General features: G+C 39.9%; 1 protein-coding gene across 1 annotated transcript in view; it reads left to right on the top strand.

The window, feature by feature from the left end:
* The window catches only part of arap1 (ArfGAP with RhoGAP domain, ankyrin repeat and PH domain 1), a 68,402-nt gene that overhangs the window by 36,119 nt on the left and 13,561 nt on the right, over positions 1 to 18,722 (top strand). Inside the window, exons 14-27 of the mRNA XM_084718089.1 lie at positions 7,790 to 7,964; positions 9,035 to 9,169; positions 9,264 to 9,399; positions 9,560 to 9,662; positions 11,272 to 11,464; positions 11,719 to 11,764; positions 12,827 to 12,990; positions 14,613 to 14,825; positions 15,157 to 15,262; positions 15,358 to 15,505; positions 16,155 to 16,238; positions 16,515 to 16,592; positions 16,784 to 16,901; positions 18,530 to 18,643. Of these exons, the coding sequence (XP_084574215.1) occupies positions 7,790 to 7,964; positions 9,035 to 9,169; positions 9,264 to 9,399; positions 9,560 to 9,662; positions 11,272 to 11,464; positions 11,719 to 11,764; positions 12,827 to 12,990; positions 14,613 to 14,825; positions 15,157 to 15,262; positions 15,358 to 15,505; positions 16,155 to 16,238; positions 16,515 to 16,592; positions 16,784 to 16,901; positions 18,530 to 18,643 (1,813 nt within the window). The remainder of the gene's footprint in view (positions 1 to 7,789; positions 7,965 to 9,034; positions 9,170 to 9,263; positions 9,400 to 9,559; positions 9,663 to 11,271; positions 11,465 to 11,718; positions 11,765 to 12,826; positions 12,991 to 14,612; positions 14,826 to 15,156; positions 15,263 to 15,357; positions 15,506 to 16,154; positions 16,239 to 16,514; positions 16,593 to 16,783; positions 16,902 to 18,529; positions 18,644 to 18,722) is intronic.

Below are 18,722 nucleotides of genomic sequence, written 5' to 3'. Positions count from 1 at the left end.
TAGTGAGTCACATTTAGCACCTGACTGTGAGCTCTATTTTTCCTCCCTCAACCATTCAAGCTTGTTTGTGTGTGTGTGTGTGTGTGTGTGTGTGTGTGTGTGTGTGTGTGTGTACAGCATGTGTCTGTCTGTTTTGTGTGTGTGAATCACTGTGTTAGGGATGTGCAGAAGGAGATAAAAGAAGTTTTTCCTAATGACACACACACACATACACACACACACACACACACACACACAGCTACACACCAATTGCTGCTTGTTTTGATTTTAAACTCTTTTTGTTCAGCCGCTGGTGCCCCCATCTTCATTCAGCCCCCCTCCATGATGATTATCTCTTTTTCCTGTAACAATTTTCTCTCTCAAGCTGTCTCTCGAGAGCATTATCTCTCTGGATTTTTCTAGTTTTCCGTCTGTTTAAAATGAGAACTTCCTCTCATTTCCAGCAGATATTTACAGTAATGATCTACCTGTTCTTCCTTCTCTCAGATCAAATACTTGAAGTTCTTCAGCTCAGCGTTGCTACACTTTCCATTTGGGTGTGTCATAAGAAATAATAGAATGTGCAATGTGTTTGTGTTAACCAGGCAGTTATGTGAAATAGCAGCTGACATTTAGGCAGTGTGTGTGTGTGAGTGTGACAGGGAGAGAGAAACCTAAGTTTTTGTACTGTGTGAGTGTCTACGGCCACTTTCAGGTTTATTGACCCAGTCCTGGCTTTTTATCCCCACTTCTCTGTTTCCTTTCTTCTTTGTTTTTCCTTTTTTTTCTGAACGTGACATCATTACTCACTGCTTTAGCTGGAATGTGCTGTAACTCCGCCCCCCCCCTCTCTCTCCTCCTCCTCTCCTCCTCATTGTTTGGCTGGAACTGCTGAAGAAAGTTGATCTCTTCACTCTTGGCTCTTTTTCTTATTTGTAAGTGACTACTATTCCCTTAACCTTCTGCCAGACTAAAGCACCTCAAACTGGGTATTTATTTGCATGTGCAACTTTGTGTGCATGTCTGTGTCGACTGACATTCAAACAGAAGAGTGACTGAAGGGAACTGAAAACTTACAGGTAAGGCTGAGTCTTGCTGGTGAGCTGTAGGAGAGGGTAGTGAAAGTGTGCTGTGTTCTGCATCTGTGTAATCTTGTAGATTTTCTGTGTAAAGAATGTGAGTGTGAATGTGTGTTTTAATGAGGTTAGATTAGGTTAGGAATGTGTGTCAGTGGACTTAAGATCTCTGACAGTATATGGTCTGAACGAATCTATATTTGAATGCGTTTGTGGGGCATAGTTTAATCTTTAGACTATAAGAACTGCTGCACTCTAGCTCTATGTTAGCAAGTACATTAGAGTTATTGTGCATGTTTGTCACTGGAGTGGGCTGAGATACGTTGACATGCATATTAATGTGTGTGTAGGCATGTTTGTATGCCTTTTTTGCATTTTTTGGTCTGTTTCGCTCGCTCTCTGTCCATGTGTGTGTCCATGTGTTCTCAGAGTTAGATGATAGGCTCACCTCTGTCAATGGACTTCATTGTCTGTCTCACTCTGTCCCCTCCTGCTTTGTTTCCCATCTCTCTGCCTTTTCGCTCTCTTTTTTCTCTCTTTTGCACCAGTCAGTCACCTATTGATGTTTTCGTCAGTCTTTCATTCAGGAATTGGGCTTCATGGTCTCTTGCAACAACATAGTATATTAAAAATGTGTTTGAGCATGCAGAAAAATCCCAAATACCCTAAGGAAACTTGGTTTTCTTTTTGGAGGACATACAGTGTACTGTGTGGTATGTTTGTCACCAGTGTGTTAAGAATTCTTGCATAGTTTCTTATCGTGTTACACTGATGTTTGAACTTTGTTTTTTTTTTGTTTTTTTTTCCTCTTAGAGTCATTTGATTGACATATAAGAAATGCTTTTTCGTTTGGTGGTTTCCTTTATTTGTTTTTGAGTTGAAAGATGCCATAGCACTGGGTGGAGCATGAAAAGATGTTTGACAGAGAAATGTGCTGTATTTGGATTGAGTTATTTAACACAAAGAAAAGTGTTGGCAGTTTGAGAGTTTGTGTGCCAAGTTTGAGTATGGGACAATTATCACAAGTAAGACTCATATTGTCATGTGTCTTTGCCGCATTTCTCAAACCAAAGCTATCACTGTTCTGATCAAAGGTGAGAAGTGACAAAGCATATACCTCACTGGTGTACCAAAGTAGTTTTCAGGTATCTGGACTTTACTTGAGTGTTTATTTTTTGACTTTTTACTTTTGCTCCCCATGTTTTAACACAGATATCTGTTCATTCTACTCCTTACATTTTCTAAAAAGGCTCTTTATTTTGTTTTTAATGCATTTGAGGGGAATTCTTGATTATTTTTATTTAACATCATTGCACATTGCCTTCCCAACATCAAGACCGACTTCAACCTAAATGCATGGGACAAAAACATATAAAAAACACAATTCCTTGGTGTATCAATCAGCACACAGCATGTAAGACAGATGTAACAAGACGACACAGAAAAGAGAGTAAGACTCAACGCAAAAGAAAAGCTGAGGTTCAGTTAGCTTTGCACAGAAACAGCTGGTAGAAATGACCTTCAGATTATTTTGAATACCTTTCAGAGCCTGTACTTTTTCCACTTTTACTTTTACTTGCCACCTCTAGTTATAATCTCACGTTAGATTGTACACCCCAGTTTTGTTATGAGCATAAAAAGTTAGCAGCAGATGAGGTAATATCTTTCCCCTTGGACAACCACTACTGAGGACTGAACCAAGTTTTATTGACTTTGTGTTTGTTGTGTCTCTGTTGACTGCGTGCTGGTGACAATCAGCATGTTATTGGTGCTTATTATAGCAAAGTGACATAGCTGAGAGGCAGTAGCAACAAGTTTTTATAGGCTTGTTTTTGTGCTTTAATAGTGTTGGAAAGCGGCTATCATACAAGAAAAGCTCAGTCGCTCTTACCCTTTTTCTCTTTCTGTCCATTCCCTGCTTCCCTGCTTATTCCTTTGTTTCATCTTTCTCCCCTTTTCCAACTGAGTCCTCCCATCTCCTCATTCACACTGCAGCATTTTAGGGTCATAAATCCTTTTCAATTGTACAGGGAGGTGGGATCTGCTGTCTTCTTTATCTCCCTGTGCTTTTATTTTCCTCCCTCTTTGTCTGTCTTTTTCTGCGTACGCCTGTCTTTCTGTTTTTGCTCATGTCATTCATAAGTCTATCTGGATTTTCACCTCCACCGTCTTCTCCATCTCCCTCTCTCTTCCTCTGTGAACTGTCCCTGGTGAGGTAATGATGGAACATATGTGGATAACTGCTCATTGTCATCTGGATTTAATATATGGACGTGCGTACACACAAGCATATATACATGTGGGTGTATTTCTAGTTGGACATTCAGTATACGCTAAAACGGACAAAGCAGAGTTGGCTACATGTGTTTGCGCGTCTGTACTTAAGGGGTCTGAGTGTATTGAGTTTGTTGCCAAGTACAATCAGTCTCTGATTAGTGTGCCTCACTAAAGCACTTTCATCTTCCTTTCACAATATTTTTCTTTCTTCTGTGCCTCTCATCTCTTTCTTTTCCTTCACTTTTGTCCCATATAACTGCAGAGGCCAGATGGAGGCCTGTGATTTTAGACACACCCAGATAAAATCTTTCTTTCTCTCTCTGCTCTCTGGGGAAATTGGGAAAGATTCTTGAATTCCCGTCTCTCCTCTCTCTTGTGTGTGTCTGTGTTATTACATTACTCCCTGTTTCATAGGCAGCAGATGTTGGAGGGCGTGAGGTCCTTAAACCCATTTCCTCATTGTACTTTGTTTTGATTGGTTCACTTCTCTTGGTCAGAAGGCACATGATTGGCTTTTCATTACAGGACACTGACCTACATACACTACATAGTTTTCACATGTATGTCCACATGCTACAGAGGCCTGTTTTTTTGTTCAGTTTTGCTGAAACACACACACAGTCATTAGGCTCAAGAATGTGTCAACTGATCTGAACTTGCAGTACTGTCTCTGACCTGCCTGTGATCAAATGACAGTATCTCACATTATGGTTTGTTCAGTAGCATGGTGGCTAATGTTAGTCTGCAATGATTGATCTGCTGTAGTGACTTTTCTGGTTTGTAGCATCAGCCAGTACAAATGAACAAGATGATCTGGTCACTGTGATTGTTTCAGTGGATAAAATAGTCTGCATTGGCAGCAGTTTTTTGTCACCGTACATGCTTTTATTTTTAGGGTAGTTTTCCCAAATATGAAGTTGTATTAAAGATAAATTATACACTGCCTGGGATTGCTTCAGTTGCTCAGGTCAAAAAATGAGGTCAGCTCCCTACCTGAATATACTGAACGAGCAGGTTTTTCCATCAATGAATTTGTACTTCCCTAATGGCACGGGCATTTTTCAAGATGACAATGTCAGGATTCATCAGGCTCAAATTGTGAAAGAGTGGTTCAGGGAGCATGAGACATCATTTTCACACATAAATTGGCCACCACAGAGTCCAGACCTTAATCCCATTGAGAATCTTTGGGATGTGCTGGAGAAGACTTTATGCAGCAGTCCAACTCTCTGATCATCAATACAAGATCTTGGCAAATGCAAATCTGGACAGAAATAAATGTTGTGACATTGCATAAACTTATTGAAATGATACCATGGTGAATACATGCCATTGTCAAAGCTAAAGGTGATCTAATGAAATATTAGAGTGTGTGATGTTTTTTGTCCAGGCCATAAGGCCATAAGGTTTAGTATTTTATGTACCCTCAGTTTCCACTGGTGGGAGAGTTACCAGTTCTTAGATGTATCATGATTCTTTCCTGAAAAATTATGAATCGACACTGAAAAGTTCATAATCGGACGTTTAAAACCTAGTTCTCAAAATTATGATGGCCTCTAAAATTTTAGAAGAGCTGTACATTACTTACAGCTGAACAAAGTCGATGGTGAAATGTAACAGATGTAAACATGTTTACGTTCTAAACTAGGCTACTTATTGACTTTTGGTGAGGACATAGCTTAAAATGACATGGGAGGGAAAACCAGACAACATTTTGGTAATGTGTCAAATTGTACCATACAGTGTTGGGCACTTCTCCTGGGAGATCATATCCACTCAACCAAAGTTACAAAGTGCACGAACAGGCATTCGGGGTGCGAGGTGGGAATGAAGGAGGCACCACTCGCTCTAATACAAGTCACTGCCCAAATTATTTTGTCATTTAAGGTAGAATAGTTGCATAATGTTGCTATAAAACCTTCCGATATGAATGCATAGTGAAATGCCCAGTAAACCTCATTAGCTGAGTTCATTCCCATGGGGAGTAGTGAACTTGCAGGAAAGGGAGTTAAATGAAAAACAGAATCACAAGACCACAAGAAGAGAGAGGAAGAATACAGGAGACATGTAATAATTCCCCAGGCAAAGGAAATGAGAAAATCGCCAATTCCAAGCAGAAGAAGGTGAAAATACAAAATGTCAATCAAACCCATTCCAGGGATCAGAACTCTGTCTAGCACACGGTTTCTCATTGATTACGTTTTCCAGGATGGTGCTGTACTTTTCCTACTGTTCTTTCATGTTGTAGGTACTCAGACTCTGAGTTAAATCTTTTGAACTCTTTCACCTCTCACCCTCTACTCTAGTTGGACTTGTTTTCCTCCTTTAGCCCTGATCACAGATGTGACTCATTTTACTCCTGTTTCCAAAATTTTAAAAGGAAAGACTTTGTTTTTATCATGTTTCTTTCTTGCTTTCTGCTACAATATAACATGATTATCTGAATAGAAACAAAGCGACAGAGCAAAGCAAAGAGACAGCTGTGTACCTGCCAAGATAAGGCAGATTTTTATCAGCTATATTTGTAAACACTGTCTGATATCTGATGCAAGTCAGTTTTTATTTTCATTAATGATAGCCTAACTCTCATTATTCACAACTTTTGTAAGCAGATTATATTAATATCCTCTTTCAGTTTGTTTTTGTTTTTATACTTCTGCTTTTCGTAGTTCACTGGCTTTTATAGTCTACTTGAAAATGGCACCTGTATCATTGCTCCATATATAAATGAAAAGAAGCTGCCGAAAACTAAGGTAGCCTGTCGTAGCCACTGAAGTTCTCAGAATGCAGCTTGAAATAACATTAGGGAGGCCTGTATACCAGCTCGATCATGGCAATCATGTGATCCATATGATGAGATTACTGGAATGGACGTGTTCCACTCCAGATGGCTGACTACAAGCTTTTTGTTCAGATGTCTTCAGCGGTGGGTCGGGCACAGAAATGCAGTTTGTTTCTGTCTCCTCTGTATGTGTGTGTGGCTGGGTCTCTTGTGCAATTTTAATCTTTGTTAACTGGTTTGTTTGTCTGTATGTTTGTATGTGTGTGTGTGTGTGTAGAGGCTCAGCAGTGCTTAAATAGAGGAGCGGTTCTGTCTGTGTGTGACATAGTGCTGTGGAATTTCTCAATCAGATCCAAAGGAACTTATTAGTTTTAACAGAAGACAGACGTGTGTGTGTGTGTGTGTGTGTGTGTGTGTGTGTGTGTGTGTGTGTGTGTGTGTGTGTGTGTGTGTGTGTGTGTGTGTGTGCAATTGCATGAGTTGCTCAGCTGTCAAAACACTGCATCCTCCTTTTCTTAGACATAACATCTTTCTTATTCCACCTCCCCCTCCATCCTCTTTCTTTACTTTTGGGTTTACAGTATTTGGACAAAACCTGTTTCTTTATTGCTTTAAAGGAGAAATATTTAATATATTTACTTTACTAAATCATATATTTACCATGATATGTCATCAGCGGTTAAGGAAACCTGCTAAGTTGAAATACCTCTCGGACATCAAATGTAGCTGATATGTTCTCATGTGAAATTTCAGTTCTGGTCCGGAACATCTGTTTACCCGTTTGATTGCTATTCAATTTACATGGAGCAAAAATTAATCCTGAATGTTCGCCAAATGAGTTAAGGAAATCATTAATCTTTTAGAAAGAGTAGTTATTTATAAAGTGTAAATTAAGCTATATATTAGAGGCTGGAAAGTAGTAAAATTTGCCAATTTGGGTGTAATGTAAATGTTGGAAATGCTTCAGTAGTTCCTTCAGTGACATTGAGGAAAAACAACATTAAATTATCCATGTTGAGTATTGCTGAACTACATGACAGTTAAAATCTGTGTATAAACAACTGTTCTTATGTACAAAAAGAGTTACCTTTCCTATTACATTACTGTTCAGTTTACCAGCTCTCCCCTGACATGAAGCAAAAGGTTAATCAGGACGTAGAGACTCATCACTATAAAACAGGCCCAGGTTACTTGTTATTAAATGTGCACACAGTGGATTTAGAGAGCACTCAACAATTGGCAGAAGACGTGAAACACTTGATGTTAGTTTTATCATAATAATAACCTCCACAGGTCATATAAATAAACAAAATAATTAGTTTTATTGACAGTACAGTACTCCTTTCTGCTGCAGGTTTTAAAGCCTGCCTGAACACTGAGTTTGACCTCAGCTGTTTCCTTCGAAGCAAAGCTGACAGAGGATCACACGATAAGATTAAAGCCAAGTCAGCAGCTGCCGGACCGTAGTACAAAAGTCATCAGTTTATTATCATTCTTACTCATTTATTATCTCTTTTTTTCTCTGTCACTGCATCCCTCCCCTGTACATTTTCTGTACTGCTTCTGTTGTTTCAGTGTCTCCCTTTCCCACCCTGCTGATTTTTATATTACATACTGATTCTTATAATGTGTGTCTTTGTGTTTTGATTTCCTCTTCCTCTCTCCTTCTCCCTAGGCTCTGTGTATAAATGTGCAGTGCAGTGATGTGCTGGAGACGCTAAGCCTGATTTTCTGTGGTGCGGATGTAAATTGTTCAACTGGTATGGCAAGTTGGCCCACCCCTCTGTCCCTGGCCAACGCACATTCACAACCCTTACAGGCGGAATTAATAAGCCACAATCTCAACACAGGTACAGTATAATTTTGCATGCACAGGTCACATAAAAGCACCAGAGTAGAGCAGCATCTTGTTTCTGGATTGTTACCTAGATTGCATCTGTCCACTTAACATAAATATGAAATAATAGTTTTCAAATTATATGTGCTTTACATGTAGTGTAGGCCAGGTAGTGTCTATATTAGAAACTTGTTTTAGTTGATGGGCCACATCCAGCCTAATTTGATCTCAACTGGGCAGGCTAGTAAAACATTGCATAATTAATAAACTATAAATTACACCTCCACTAAATTACTTTTTTCCACCTTTTTGCGTGAATTAGTACAGGTACATTCAGAAAATGTACACAATTAATAAACCGTTTACAAAGCAGATCATGAACAGTCTGAGATGTGAAGTGCAGTTTTAACAATGTCTCAGTTTTTCCACATTCAGTCTTCTGTGATTACGTTGCCTTATAATATGCAGATCATAATGCACACAACAGTTACGATCTGTAGAACTGAACAATAATATACTATTTTACTTTTTTTATGATCCAACAACTCCTTTAGATACAGATTTTTTTTTCTAAACCTGTCCACTCCTGTGTAGCAGTCATCACACAACACCAACTAAAGTAGATGCTAATGAGGATGAAGGTTAAGAGTCCCACCAATATTGTTTTATGATATAAGTCTGATATAGATTATTTCAAATTGAAGTTGCTGATGGACAATATTTTACTCAGTGTTGAGTATCTAATTGTGGCTGCAATAAGTATTCATTGTTTTTGTCAATTGACTGTATTCTCGTCTGGAAATTAATGACTGTTCTGCAATTTTGTACACTCTGTGAAGTCTGAACTGAATGCATTCCTTATACTGCCTCTCTTATATAAGTGACATTTGTTATACAGCAGTGATGACATTTCCAAATGTTACTTAACCAAACGCACATTCCTGTCATGCTCAGGAGTCTTTTGGGTGTTTACCATTTTCCACTAAATTTTACAAGCTGCACTTCTCACATTTAAGATAGACGCCCAGTTGATGGCAACTTGGTAATTTGTCTTTGTTTATTTGTTTGTTTGTTTTCCTGCAGAGCTACCGCGGTCAGAGGTGGGTGGGGCCATGGAGGCACGACATTACTCAGCACCACCGTGTGTGTCTCACAATGGCTTCCTGTTTAAGACTGCATCCATGGCTCGGGCTATTACAGAGCGCAAGGCCAAAGAGGGTAAATAACTAACTAACACTCACATACAATACAGTGACTCTTAACACCATATCATATGATATTATGCTTGATAATCTTTATTTGTCCCTTGTAGAATTCAGTCGTCGCTGGTGCACACTTAATGATGGCACCTTCAGCTACTACGAGAGTGACAAAAACTCAAACCCGAATGGAGCTCTTAAGGCTTCTGAGATAGTCTGTTTGGCTGTCGACACTGCTGAGAAACACGGGTATATTCATCACACACACACACACACACACACACACACACACACACACACTGATCAGCTTGTTTGACCCAAAATGACTTATTTCTCTCTTTTTCCTTCCTGTTTTTATTTATATCACGCTCTGTCTCACTTCCTCCGAACATCTCTTTCTAACCCTCAGGTATGACCATACCTTTGAGCTCTACTCAGAGTCAGAGCGCCTCTATCTCTTTGGCACCGATGACCCAGACAGCCACAAGGAATGGGTCAAGTCTATTGCCAAGGTAACCACCAAATACACATTGGGATCTAGAAACACAAACATACATTCTCTGACTTTCCCCTCAGGTGGATCCTTACAGAGGGAACATTTGACATGACCATCTGTAGTGAAAATGGAGAGCTCTGATAAGTGGAAGGTTTGCAGTTCCAGCTATGCAGAGGCGGGAAATGCTGCCTAGTGGTCATAATGGGACAAGCTAATGCTGAGTTGTTTCCTGTGTCACTTATTTTCCTTCAGAACAGCACTCCTCACAGTTGAGATAACTGTCAGCTGCATGATGTTGTGAAACGAGGCAACTCTCAATTGAAAGCCAGTATATATACTTAAATGTACAATTCAGTCCACAATCAAACACTCATATTTTTCCTCTGACCTGTAGAGCTATTTTTCCATCTAGACTGTTGTGGTGTGAGTTGCCAAGTTTTGTAGAAATCTGCTGTAGAGATGTCTGATTTCTCTCAAATATGGGGTCGCTGGGTTCATTCAGGTGCTGGAAATCTATGAAAACAGATACGTTTTTGGATAAACTGCTCAAAATTTCAGTTGAATTACTTTTCTAATAAATTGCTACCTGACTAAATATTTCACCTTGTAGATAACAAAATGGTTAAAATATGCAGAAAATAATTTTGGTTGTCTATAGAACAAAAACTGACAACTGAGTCTGATTTAAGTGCAGTGATCATTTTGTATTGTATATAAATACATCATTTACCACAGCCATAAGGTGCTGGAAAAACCTGAAAATGCACCTTGAAAATTCCTGAAATGTGCTTGAAGTTGACAGTGAAAAAAAGCATAGGTACCATGATGATGATTTGTACTGAACACCAACCATATCATGGTCAGTTGGTGCCTCTCAGTTAGTTCCTTCATGAAATGGTTCTCAATGAGGTCTGTAGATTATCTTTAGTAACCGGGTCATGATTTCTACAAAGAGACATTTCTGTTGTCTTTTTAAAATGTGTTGGGGGGTTTTGCCACTTCGAGCACCACAAGCTGAGTGTCTTTTCCCAATATACTGAAGAGAAGGCAGACGTTTGTAGGGCTGATATCTAGCACTACAGGCCAGAGGATAATATGTATTTTTGATTTTGGAGTGAACTGTCCTTTTAATGCTGAAGTAGATGCAGCATAGAGTGTGTATTCAAAATTCAGTAATTATGAAACCATTGGATGAGTCAGAGGTATACTCAACATCATGCAGCACCTGGAATTTGAAATGATATGAGCGATGCTGGATTGGTGGAATAAAGACGAATAGCAGCTCTTTGTTGTTTCTAACTGTGCATAACAAGACACATAAATGCCAAGATGGGAGATTTACAGTACATCCACGGCTCCTGCATGTCTAGCCACAAGGACATTATGACAAGGTGAATTTGTTGCACAGTTACTGACCACACCACTCCCACCATGTTTCTAGCAATCCCCCCCACCATTGAAGTATTGCACAGGATTACTTCTAGCAATTTAATTAGTACTGGGTTTCTCAGAGGGGTTCAGTAATGCACAGACTGAAGTGGTTAAATCATTATCAAAAGAGAAGGCAAACAATGAGTAATGTGTAATGTATTACAAAAGCCACAATGTCCCCCTTTTATGTGCAGACCTTTATCCCATCCGCTGCAGAGCCTTTACTGAGGCTGGGCTTTGAGCGGATTGGGCGGCTGAAGTGTAAAGACGGCTTGAACCTTCAGACATCCAAGGTTGGTTGGTTTGCTCTGGTGGGATCCACGCTTCACGCCTACCTGGCAGACAGCCAGGGAGAGGAGATCCACCTCCGCAAGCTGAATGAACTCTGTGAGTGAGACACGTGGTCACAAATACACAGATACACACCCAACTGCTCTTGAACTTTCACATACATATTGTAATCTGTACACTTACAGGGTGGGAATGCTCAAGAGTTCTGATCGAAGGAACAGAAATAAACATTTCAGTATAAAATCCAGTAGTATGAAGTACATACATTATGTGAATTTTAATTCATTTGAAAGCATGGCTATCTGGAAGACAGTAACATGATGATGATATGACGTTTTTGTGTTTTACAGCAATTCAACAAGACAATGAGGTGCTGGTTCTGGTAGAGAGAGGCAGGTGAGCGGGATTGATTAATTACAGATTGTTGCAATGCTCAAGAGTAAAAAAAACTGTTGCACAGTTTACCATCAATATCACAATGATGTGTTTCTTCTTAATATGCAATCTTTATTAAAGGGTAACTTTGGTATTTTTCAACGTGGATCACATGTTCCCATGTTTTTGTGTCTAAGTGACTAATGGGGACATTTTAAACTGGTTCAGTATTGAGCCAAGGCACCGCGGCCGTCAGCAATGAAACAGACTGTAATGTTTACATCCATGTCTGTTCAGACTCATGAAGGAGTTAGTGAAGGAATTTAATATGGAACTGACCGCTATATTCTGTATATCCTGTAACTTTATTGGAAGTCAATAAAAGGTATTAACTGTATTTTTTGGGGGACTGCAGAGGACTGATAGAGAGCTGAACATCATGATGTCACAGTGAAATTGACCTTTGACCTTGTGGATATAAATGTCATCATCTCATAATTTTATCCTATTAATTTGCATGTAATTCGTGTATGAAATCTTGATTTATTGCCAGCAATGTGTGTAATGAGGTCACTAGGACCTTTGCCTTTGACCACCAAAATCGAATCAGTTCATCTTTGAGTTGATGTGGACGTTTGACCCAAGTTTGAAGAAAATCCCTCAAGGCATTCTTGAGATATTGCGGGACAACCTTGATTTTTAGCACTGTGTTTACAGTTTATAGTGTTCTCATGTCTGACTGGGTGAATCATTCCTACCAAACCAGAGCTAGTGATTGTTAGAGCAGTGAAGAGATAAACTAAAACTGTTTTGGAGAGTTTGGAGAGTCTGAATGAAGTTTGTTTTACGATAAATGATCAAATTACTGTTTCTGTAAGTGGTCTCCCCCAATACTGGACCAATCTGAAAAAATGTTGTCCCAACTAGCCACTTAGACACAAAGTAAAGAGAGTAATATCCAAGGTGAAAAGTACCAAAGTTACCCATTTTTTCTTTTCTACATTTTCTTCCTTTCCTCACATGCTCTTTTTCCATCGTTTCTTCACTTGTTGAACGTTATTGCCCGCCTCTGTCTTTATTTAGAACTCTGTACATAGAAGGAGAGAGGAAGTTGGATTTCGCAGGCTGGTGCGGTGCCATCCAGGCGGCGGCAGGGAGTGGAGGAGACACACTGAGCCAGCAGCAGCTGACGGAGACAGACATACCTGTCATAGTACACAGCTGCATTGGCTATATCACACAGTGCGGTAAGAGATGTGCAGAGATTCTCACAGACAGTGACACAAATGCATTTAAAGAGTCACACCGTTCTCTCCGTCACACACTGTGTCAACATCCTGTGCACAGACACACACACATACACACACACACACACACACATACACACACATATATATATATATATACATACACATGCATACAAGTCATGCTTCTTATCTCTGCCACACATGCATGCCTGCATTTACATCACAGACGTCTGTATACACAGTCATCATCATGGTATGCAGTTGTGGTCTTTCTTGCCCTTTCTGTGTGCACACTTGGCACTTTCTGTGTGTGTCCCCTCATGTGACTATAATTGCAGGAGTTCTGGCTCTGAGAGAGACCACTGGACCACAAGACAACAAAACAACTCTGTTCCACCTCCATTTCTCCTCTTGCTCCCTCCTTACTGCTTTTCTTTCCATCTCTTTTCTATTCTCTTCTTTATCCCTCGCTCCTCAGTCTTTGTTTTCCTCCCACCTCCACCAGCTGACCTGCATTCTGTCATTCTGGCTAGTTGACTTTCTCCTTTCTGTCAGCCCCTTTCATCTTTCCTTGTCTTTTCCTCCCCTCACTCCTACATTTCTCTACATTTACTGTGTTTGTGTTTCCATATATCTGCAAGTCTGTACAGGGCTGTCTGTGCGTCTGTCTGGGGGAGGCTTCATTATGCTGATATCTTCTTTTTCCCTGTCGGGAATATTAATCCCTCTGGTCAGCTTTCTGGGAAACCAGGGCAGAATCATGTTATGTTGTCGCCTTCATGTACTGGGAGTGGTCATTTACCATGACACTACATCAGATGTAATCCTTTATGTTGTGATCAAGTGCAGGATCTTTCAGACATTTGAAAATACTGTATAGTAGTATAATATATAGTAACTTCTTCTAGACTTCTGATGACTGAAGGCATATGTGGAATGATATTCCTAGTCTGCTGTAAGGAATCTGCATTGTAATTGAGTCTTACACAATTTGACACACTTGTTTGAAACAAGCTTGTAATTGTGACTCAGTGCTACTAAAAGCAGCTAACAGAAGAAAAAGAGGTAGGGAAGATAGAGTGGAGTCTTTTTTAATGAGCAGAAGCCCTCTAGTGGACAATATCTGCACTGTGTCATTTGAGCAGTGTTTCATTCCCAGGACACTTGAATTTATTTTTTAATTTAACACAAAATTACCCCGTCACTGGAGACAGTTGTAAGCATGTCGTTCTAACCCTGTCACCCACCCTCGATGATGTCACCGCACATATTTTGCTGATTTGTTGTATTTTGTCTTCAGCAGTCTGTTGACAGATGATGGGTTACACATTCTTTGGCATAGTATGTACAGTGAGATTCTGTCTCTATTTCATAAAACGAGGAGAAAAGAGGTTTCAGGAAAAATTGATGACCTCTTATTTTGTCAGACCTTGGAGTAAAGATAACTGACCTGCCTTATCTGCAGTTTGGTGCTCAATGATCTTTAAAAAAAAAAAGACATCATGAGACCAATCACAAATCCTACAAGTTCATAGGTTTTCCTGTCCTCTTATACAGCTACAGTATGTACACTGTTTGTAACCTTATGTTGTCTGTGTATGCCTGTATTTTTTTTTTTCCAGGCTTGACGTCTGAGGGCATCTATCGCAAAAGTGGTGTGAACTCCCGTGTGGCAGCACTGTGCGAGAGATTCCGCCGTGATGCTCGCAGTCTTCGTCTGAGAGAGGGAGAGCACCAGGTGGATGACGTCTCCAACACACTCAAACGCTTCTTCAGGGAGTTAGAGGAGGGACTGTTCACGTCAGAAGATGCCAGCACCTGGCTCAGTACTGCTGGTAAGATTAACAAGATTGTCTCTGGGCTCTGTGATGTAGTCTAGCTGTGACTTGAGGACACATTTATCCATTTACACATTGTGGTATCAACCCATACGTATAGTTTCACATTTATTTTTGTGAAGTGTGGAGATACTGCTGTCACCCCAAAAAGAAAATTGTCCTGAATAATCCACAGACCTCACTGTGGACAGTTTAGGGACTATTTTCTACTAAATAAGTAGTCCCAACAGAATTACGGACAGTAATTCTTAGTGTTTGATACAATAATACAAATACAGTGAGTGACAATTTTAAATTAATCTCTTTAATCTTCTGTTTTGTACTGCAGCCATTCAGGATGAAAGCATGAAAATCTCCCAGTACCAGCTGTTGTTGAACAGACTTCCTCGTGTCAACAAGGCGACACTACAAGCCCTTATCAACCACCTCTATTGGTAAGAAATGCATTCATGCAAACATTTGAATTTCTCTTGTATCTGAGAGTACGTCCATTTATGCCCATGTGTGCTTTTCCTTCCATGTGTTTCAGCGTGCAGCGTTTCTCTGAGTTGAACCAGATGAACCTCCATAACCTGGCCATAGTGTTCGGTCCCACGCTGTTCCAGACCGACGGGAAGGACTACACCGCTGGCCGTGCCATAGAGGACCTCATACAGCACTACACACTCATCTTTGAGGTCAGACTCACTGTCAGACTGGGGGATGACAGGAGGGCAAAACATTTTGTTCTCTAAGCTGATTCATTTTTCATCTTAAGTGATGACATCATTAAATGCCAAACACAGCATCAAGTGCACAGCTCTAAAAGGTTGAGGTGTCAAAGAAAATGTGATATTATAATGGCTGTAAGATCAAGGTCCAAAAAATATTACTTTACTGTTTTGTCTCCGTAGCATTTAAATGTATATTGTTGTCATCTTTTGAATAGAAAGTGGTGCAAATATTTCATTGTGTGGTGATAAGAGTATGTTCTTACAGCACTTCCTGTTTGTTTCATTAGCAAACAAGACTGGAAAATTAGAAGGAAGTTAGGGACAGAAATACCTGCACCCATTGTTAAAATATACAGAAAGCCTTTTCTTATCTGCAACACGCTGTTGTTTTGATGAGATTAAAATGCAGTTTCATCCTCTTGACATCAGCTCAAGCATCATCAACAATTAATGTCTAGTTTCCGCCTTTTTTTAGCAGCAACAGTGATTAAAAAAAGAAGTTTGAAATGCTGGTGGGGATTTTAGCTGGAGATCTAAAGACTGGCATGATGCTGTTGGTAAATGATTGATTCATTGTTTATGTGAGTGAGTAAATGTGCGCATATGTTTGCAGGTGGATGAGCAGCAGCTAAAGAAACAGCTAGAGGAGATCACAGTTATCATCCAAGTGCGAGAGAAACTCAACACAAAGTTTCCTGTGAGTCACAGACACACACTCAGAACAGTGAAGTCACTGTATTCATTTTAAACAAAGAACATTTTAATGATCAAACTCCTTCTCTGTATATAGTTGGCATATTTTTTTTATTAAACTTGTTATATTTAAATAAAAATGCAACTGCAACACAGCTCATGTATGGCTTTGTATGGAGAAGTTTGGGCAAATGTGCGTATTATTACTTGTTAACCTAATGCTGTTATCTTTCTGTTTGACCTTTTCTCTCGCCGTGTTTGTGTGTACCGGATACTTCAGAGTACTGAACCTGGCGGGCACTTCATCTGTACAGTGTACCTGGAGGAAAAGAAGGACACAGCAGAGCAACATGTCAAGGTGACCTGGAATTCACAAAATGACACAACATAGCTTCACATTTTACACTTTTGGTGGCCAGTTCCTCTTTTGTGCCGTATGCAATAAGGGCTGCTGGGAAAAAATACTGGCTGAATTAGTATGCAGCCAGACTGTCGTCCCTTGCTTAAGAGAGAAAAACTCCTCAGTAACTGTGTTATTTCCTGCTTTAGATCCCTGGTTCAATGACAGCAGCAGAGCTGTCCTGTGAGGTTCTGGACCGCCGTAACATCCCGGTTAAAGACAAAGAGTACTGGAGCTGCTGGGAGGTCAGCGACAAGGAGGAAATGGGTGAGACAGATGGGAAGACAGACGGAGACAATAGACAATAGTGGACAAAATGCCTAACTTTTTTTTGGCCATAAATATATCATAAAGAAATAGTTTTGATTATTTAATGTGGAGTTGTATGAGATACTTATCAGTAGTTAATGTAGGAAGTACAGTGTAGGAAGTTAAGCAATGTAGTTTTGTGGACAGGATCAGCAGCAACAGATATTTTAGCCACCTAAATAAAATCTATAACAGTTTAATTATATGCTATATTTAGAATATTTTCACCGCTTTGCATTACCATCAGAAAGGAATCAGCTGTTATGTAAGTCAAATATAGCACCCTCTTGCTCAACCGGACTCCATTTGCAAATGCAGAACACAGTAGTCGCTGGTCTAAAGCTGCCTCAATGTGCTAGTTTGTTTGTGTTATTGTGTGATTCAGTGAATTCAAACTAAACTTTTAAAACAACAAAGTCACACAATAACATAAGCAAACAAACAGATCAAGGCAGTGGTGGACCAACAGCTCCTGTATTCTGCAAGGTGAAATTATTGATTTTGTCAATAGAGTCTAGTTGGTTTGAAGACAGTGATATTTGCCTTATATAATGTCAGTTTCCTGTTGGAAAAGGCGGTCTGATAGCAAGGTAAATCTGTGAAAATGTTCTAAATATAGGGCACACTTAAACTGCTATTAATTTCTTTGAGGCTGCTCAAATATGTTTTGCTGCTGATCCTGACCACAGCAGTACATTTCTTAGCTTCCTATGGCAGTACTCCTGCCATTACTCCGAACTGGAGTATGGAAAAGTACCACACATATCCCCACTTCAAATAATCCAAACTATCCCTTCAATTACTCTGTTAACTCCCTCCACCACTATAGACGAGGCTCTATTTATAACTCTTTCGTTTTGGAAAGCGACATGGGTTCATGTGTAAAATTAACGACATGAAACATGACAAGGCCCACAGCGAAACAAAAACAATGACTCAAAGCTTTTGAAATGTTTTCCACTCAACCTGCAGCCTGACCTACTCGACGTGACACACATACTCCAGAGGCAAAAGGATCACTCTCAGAAATGTGACTGTGTGCTGAGGTTTGTTTTGATCCTGGTATGTGGGCCATCTGGTTCCCCACCGGGAAGCCCGTAGGTGGCTTATCAAATGCCAGTAACATTCAACTAATTTGGCAGATTTCCCATCGCTGGCCAGAAAACCAATCCGCTGATTACAGGAGGAAGTGGTGGAATGATTCTGAGAAAAAGTTAGAAAGACTATGAGTGACTGGAGCTGGAAGGGATTCTGTCAGTCGCTTGTTTACTACAGAAGTCACTTTTGTATTACAATAACAAAAGCTATTTTTGAGTTAGGTACGTAGGTGTGAAAGCACCATCTGTTGAAGAATGCAAAGTTGACATCCTTTTAAACCAAATCTGCATTCGTTATTTCACTAAAATAGAAACAAACATTTTTACAGCTTGAAAAAATAGTGTCAATTATGTCATCAGGATCTCTCAGCCTGTCTGAGAATGATACTTGTGTTTTCTCTTCCTTTAATAAGACAAAAAAAAATCTTCTAACTCATGTAAACAAAGGATTTGTGGCTACTTCAGTTGTGCTGTGTTTGTTTCCCTCAGAACGTCCACTGCACTATCAGGAGCGAGTCTTACCCATCCTTCACTCGTTTGGCACCGACTCCCATCTGCTCATCAAGAAACACGTCGCCATGGAATCAATGATCCTCTACCTGGGTAAACCCATAATGATTATCTCTAAATGATTATCTCTGCATTGTTAGCCCTTCATGTGACTTTAATCTCCCGTTCTGCC

Source organism: Lutjanus erythropterus, chromosome 4, assembly GCF_056507025.1.
Source record: "Lutjanus erythropterus isolate fLutEry1 chromosome 4, fLutEry1.hap2, whole genome shotgun sequence".
Classification (NCBI taxonomy): Eukaryota; Metazoa; Chordata; class Actinopteri; order Lutjaniformes; family Lutjanidae; genus Lutjanus; species Lutjanus erythropterus.
This window is presented reverse-complemented; position numbering and strand designations above follow the sequence as displayed.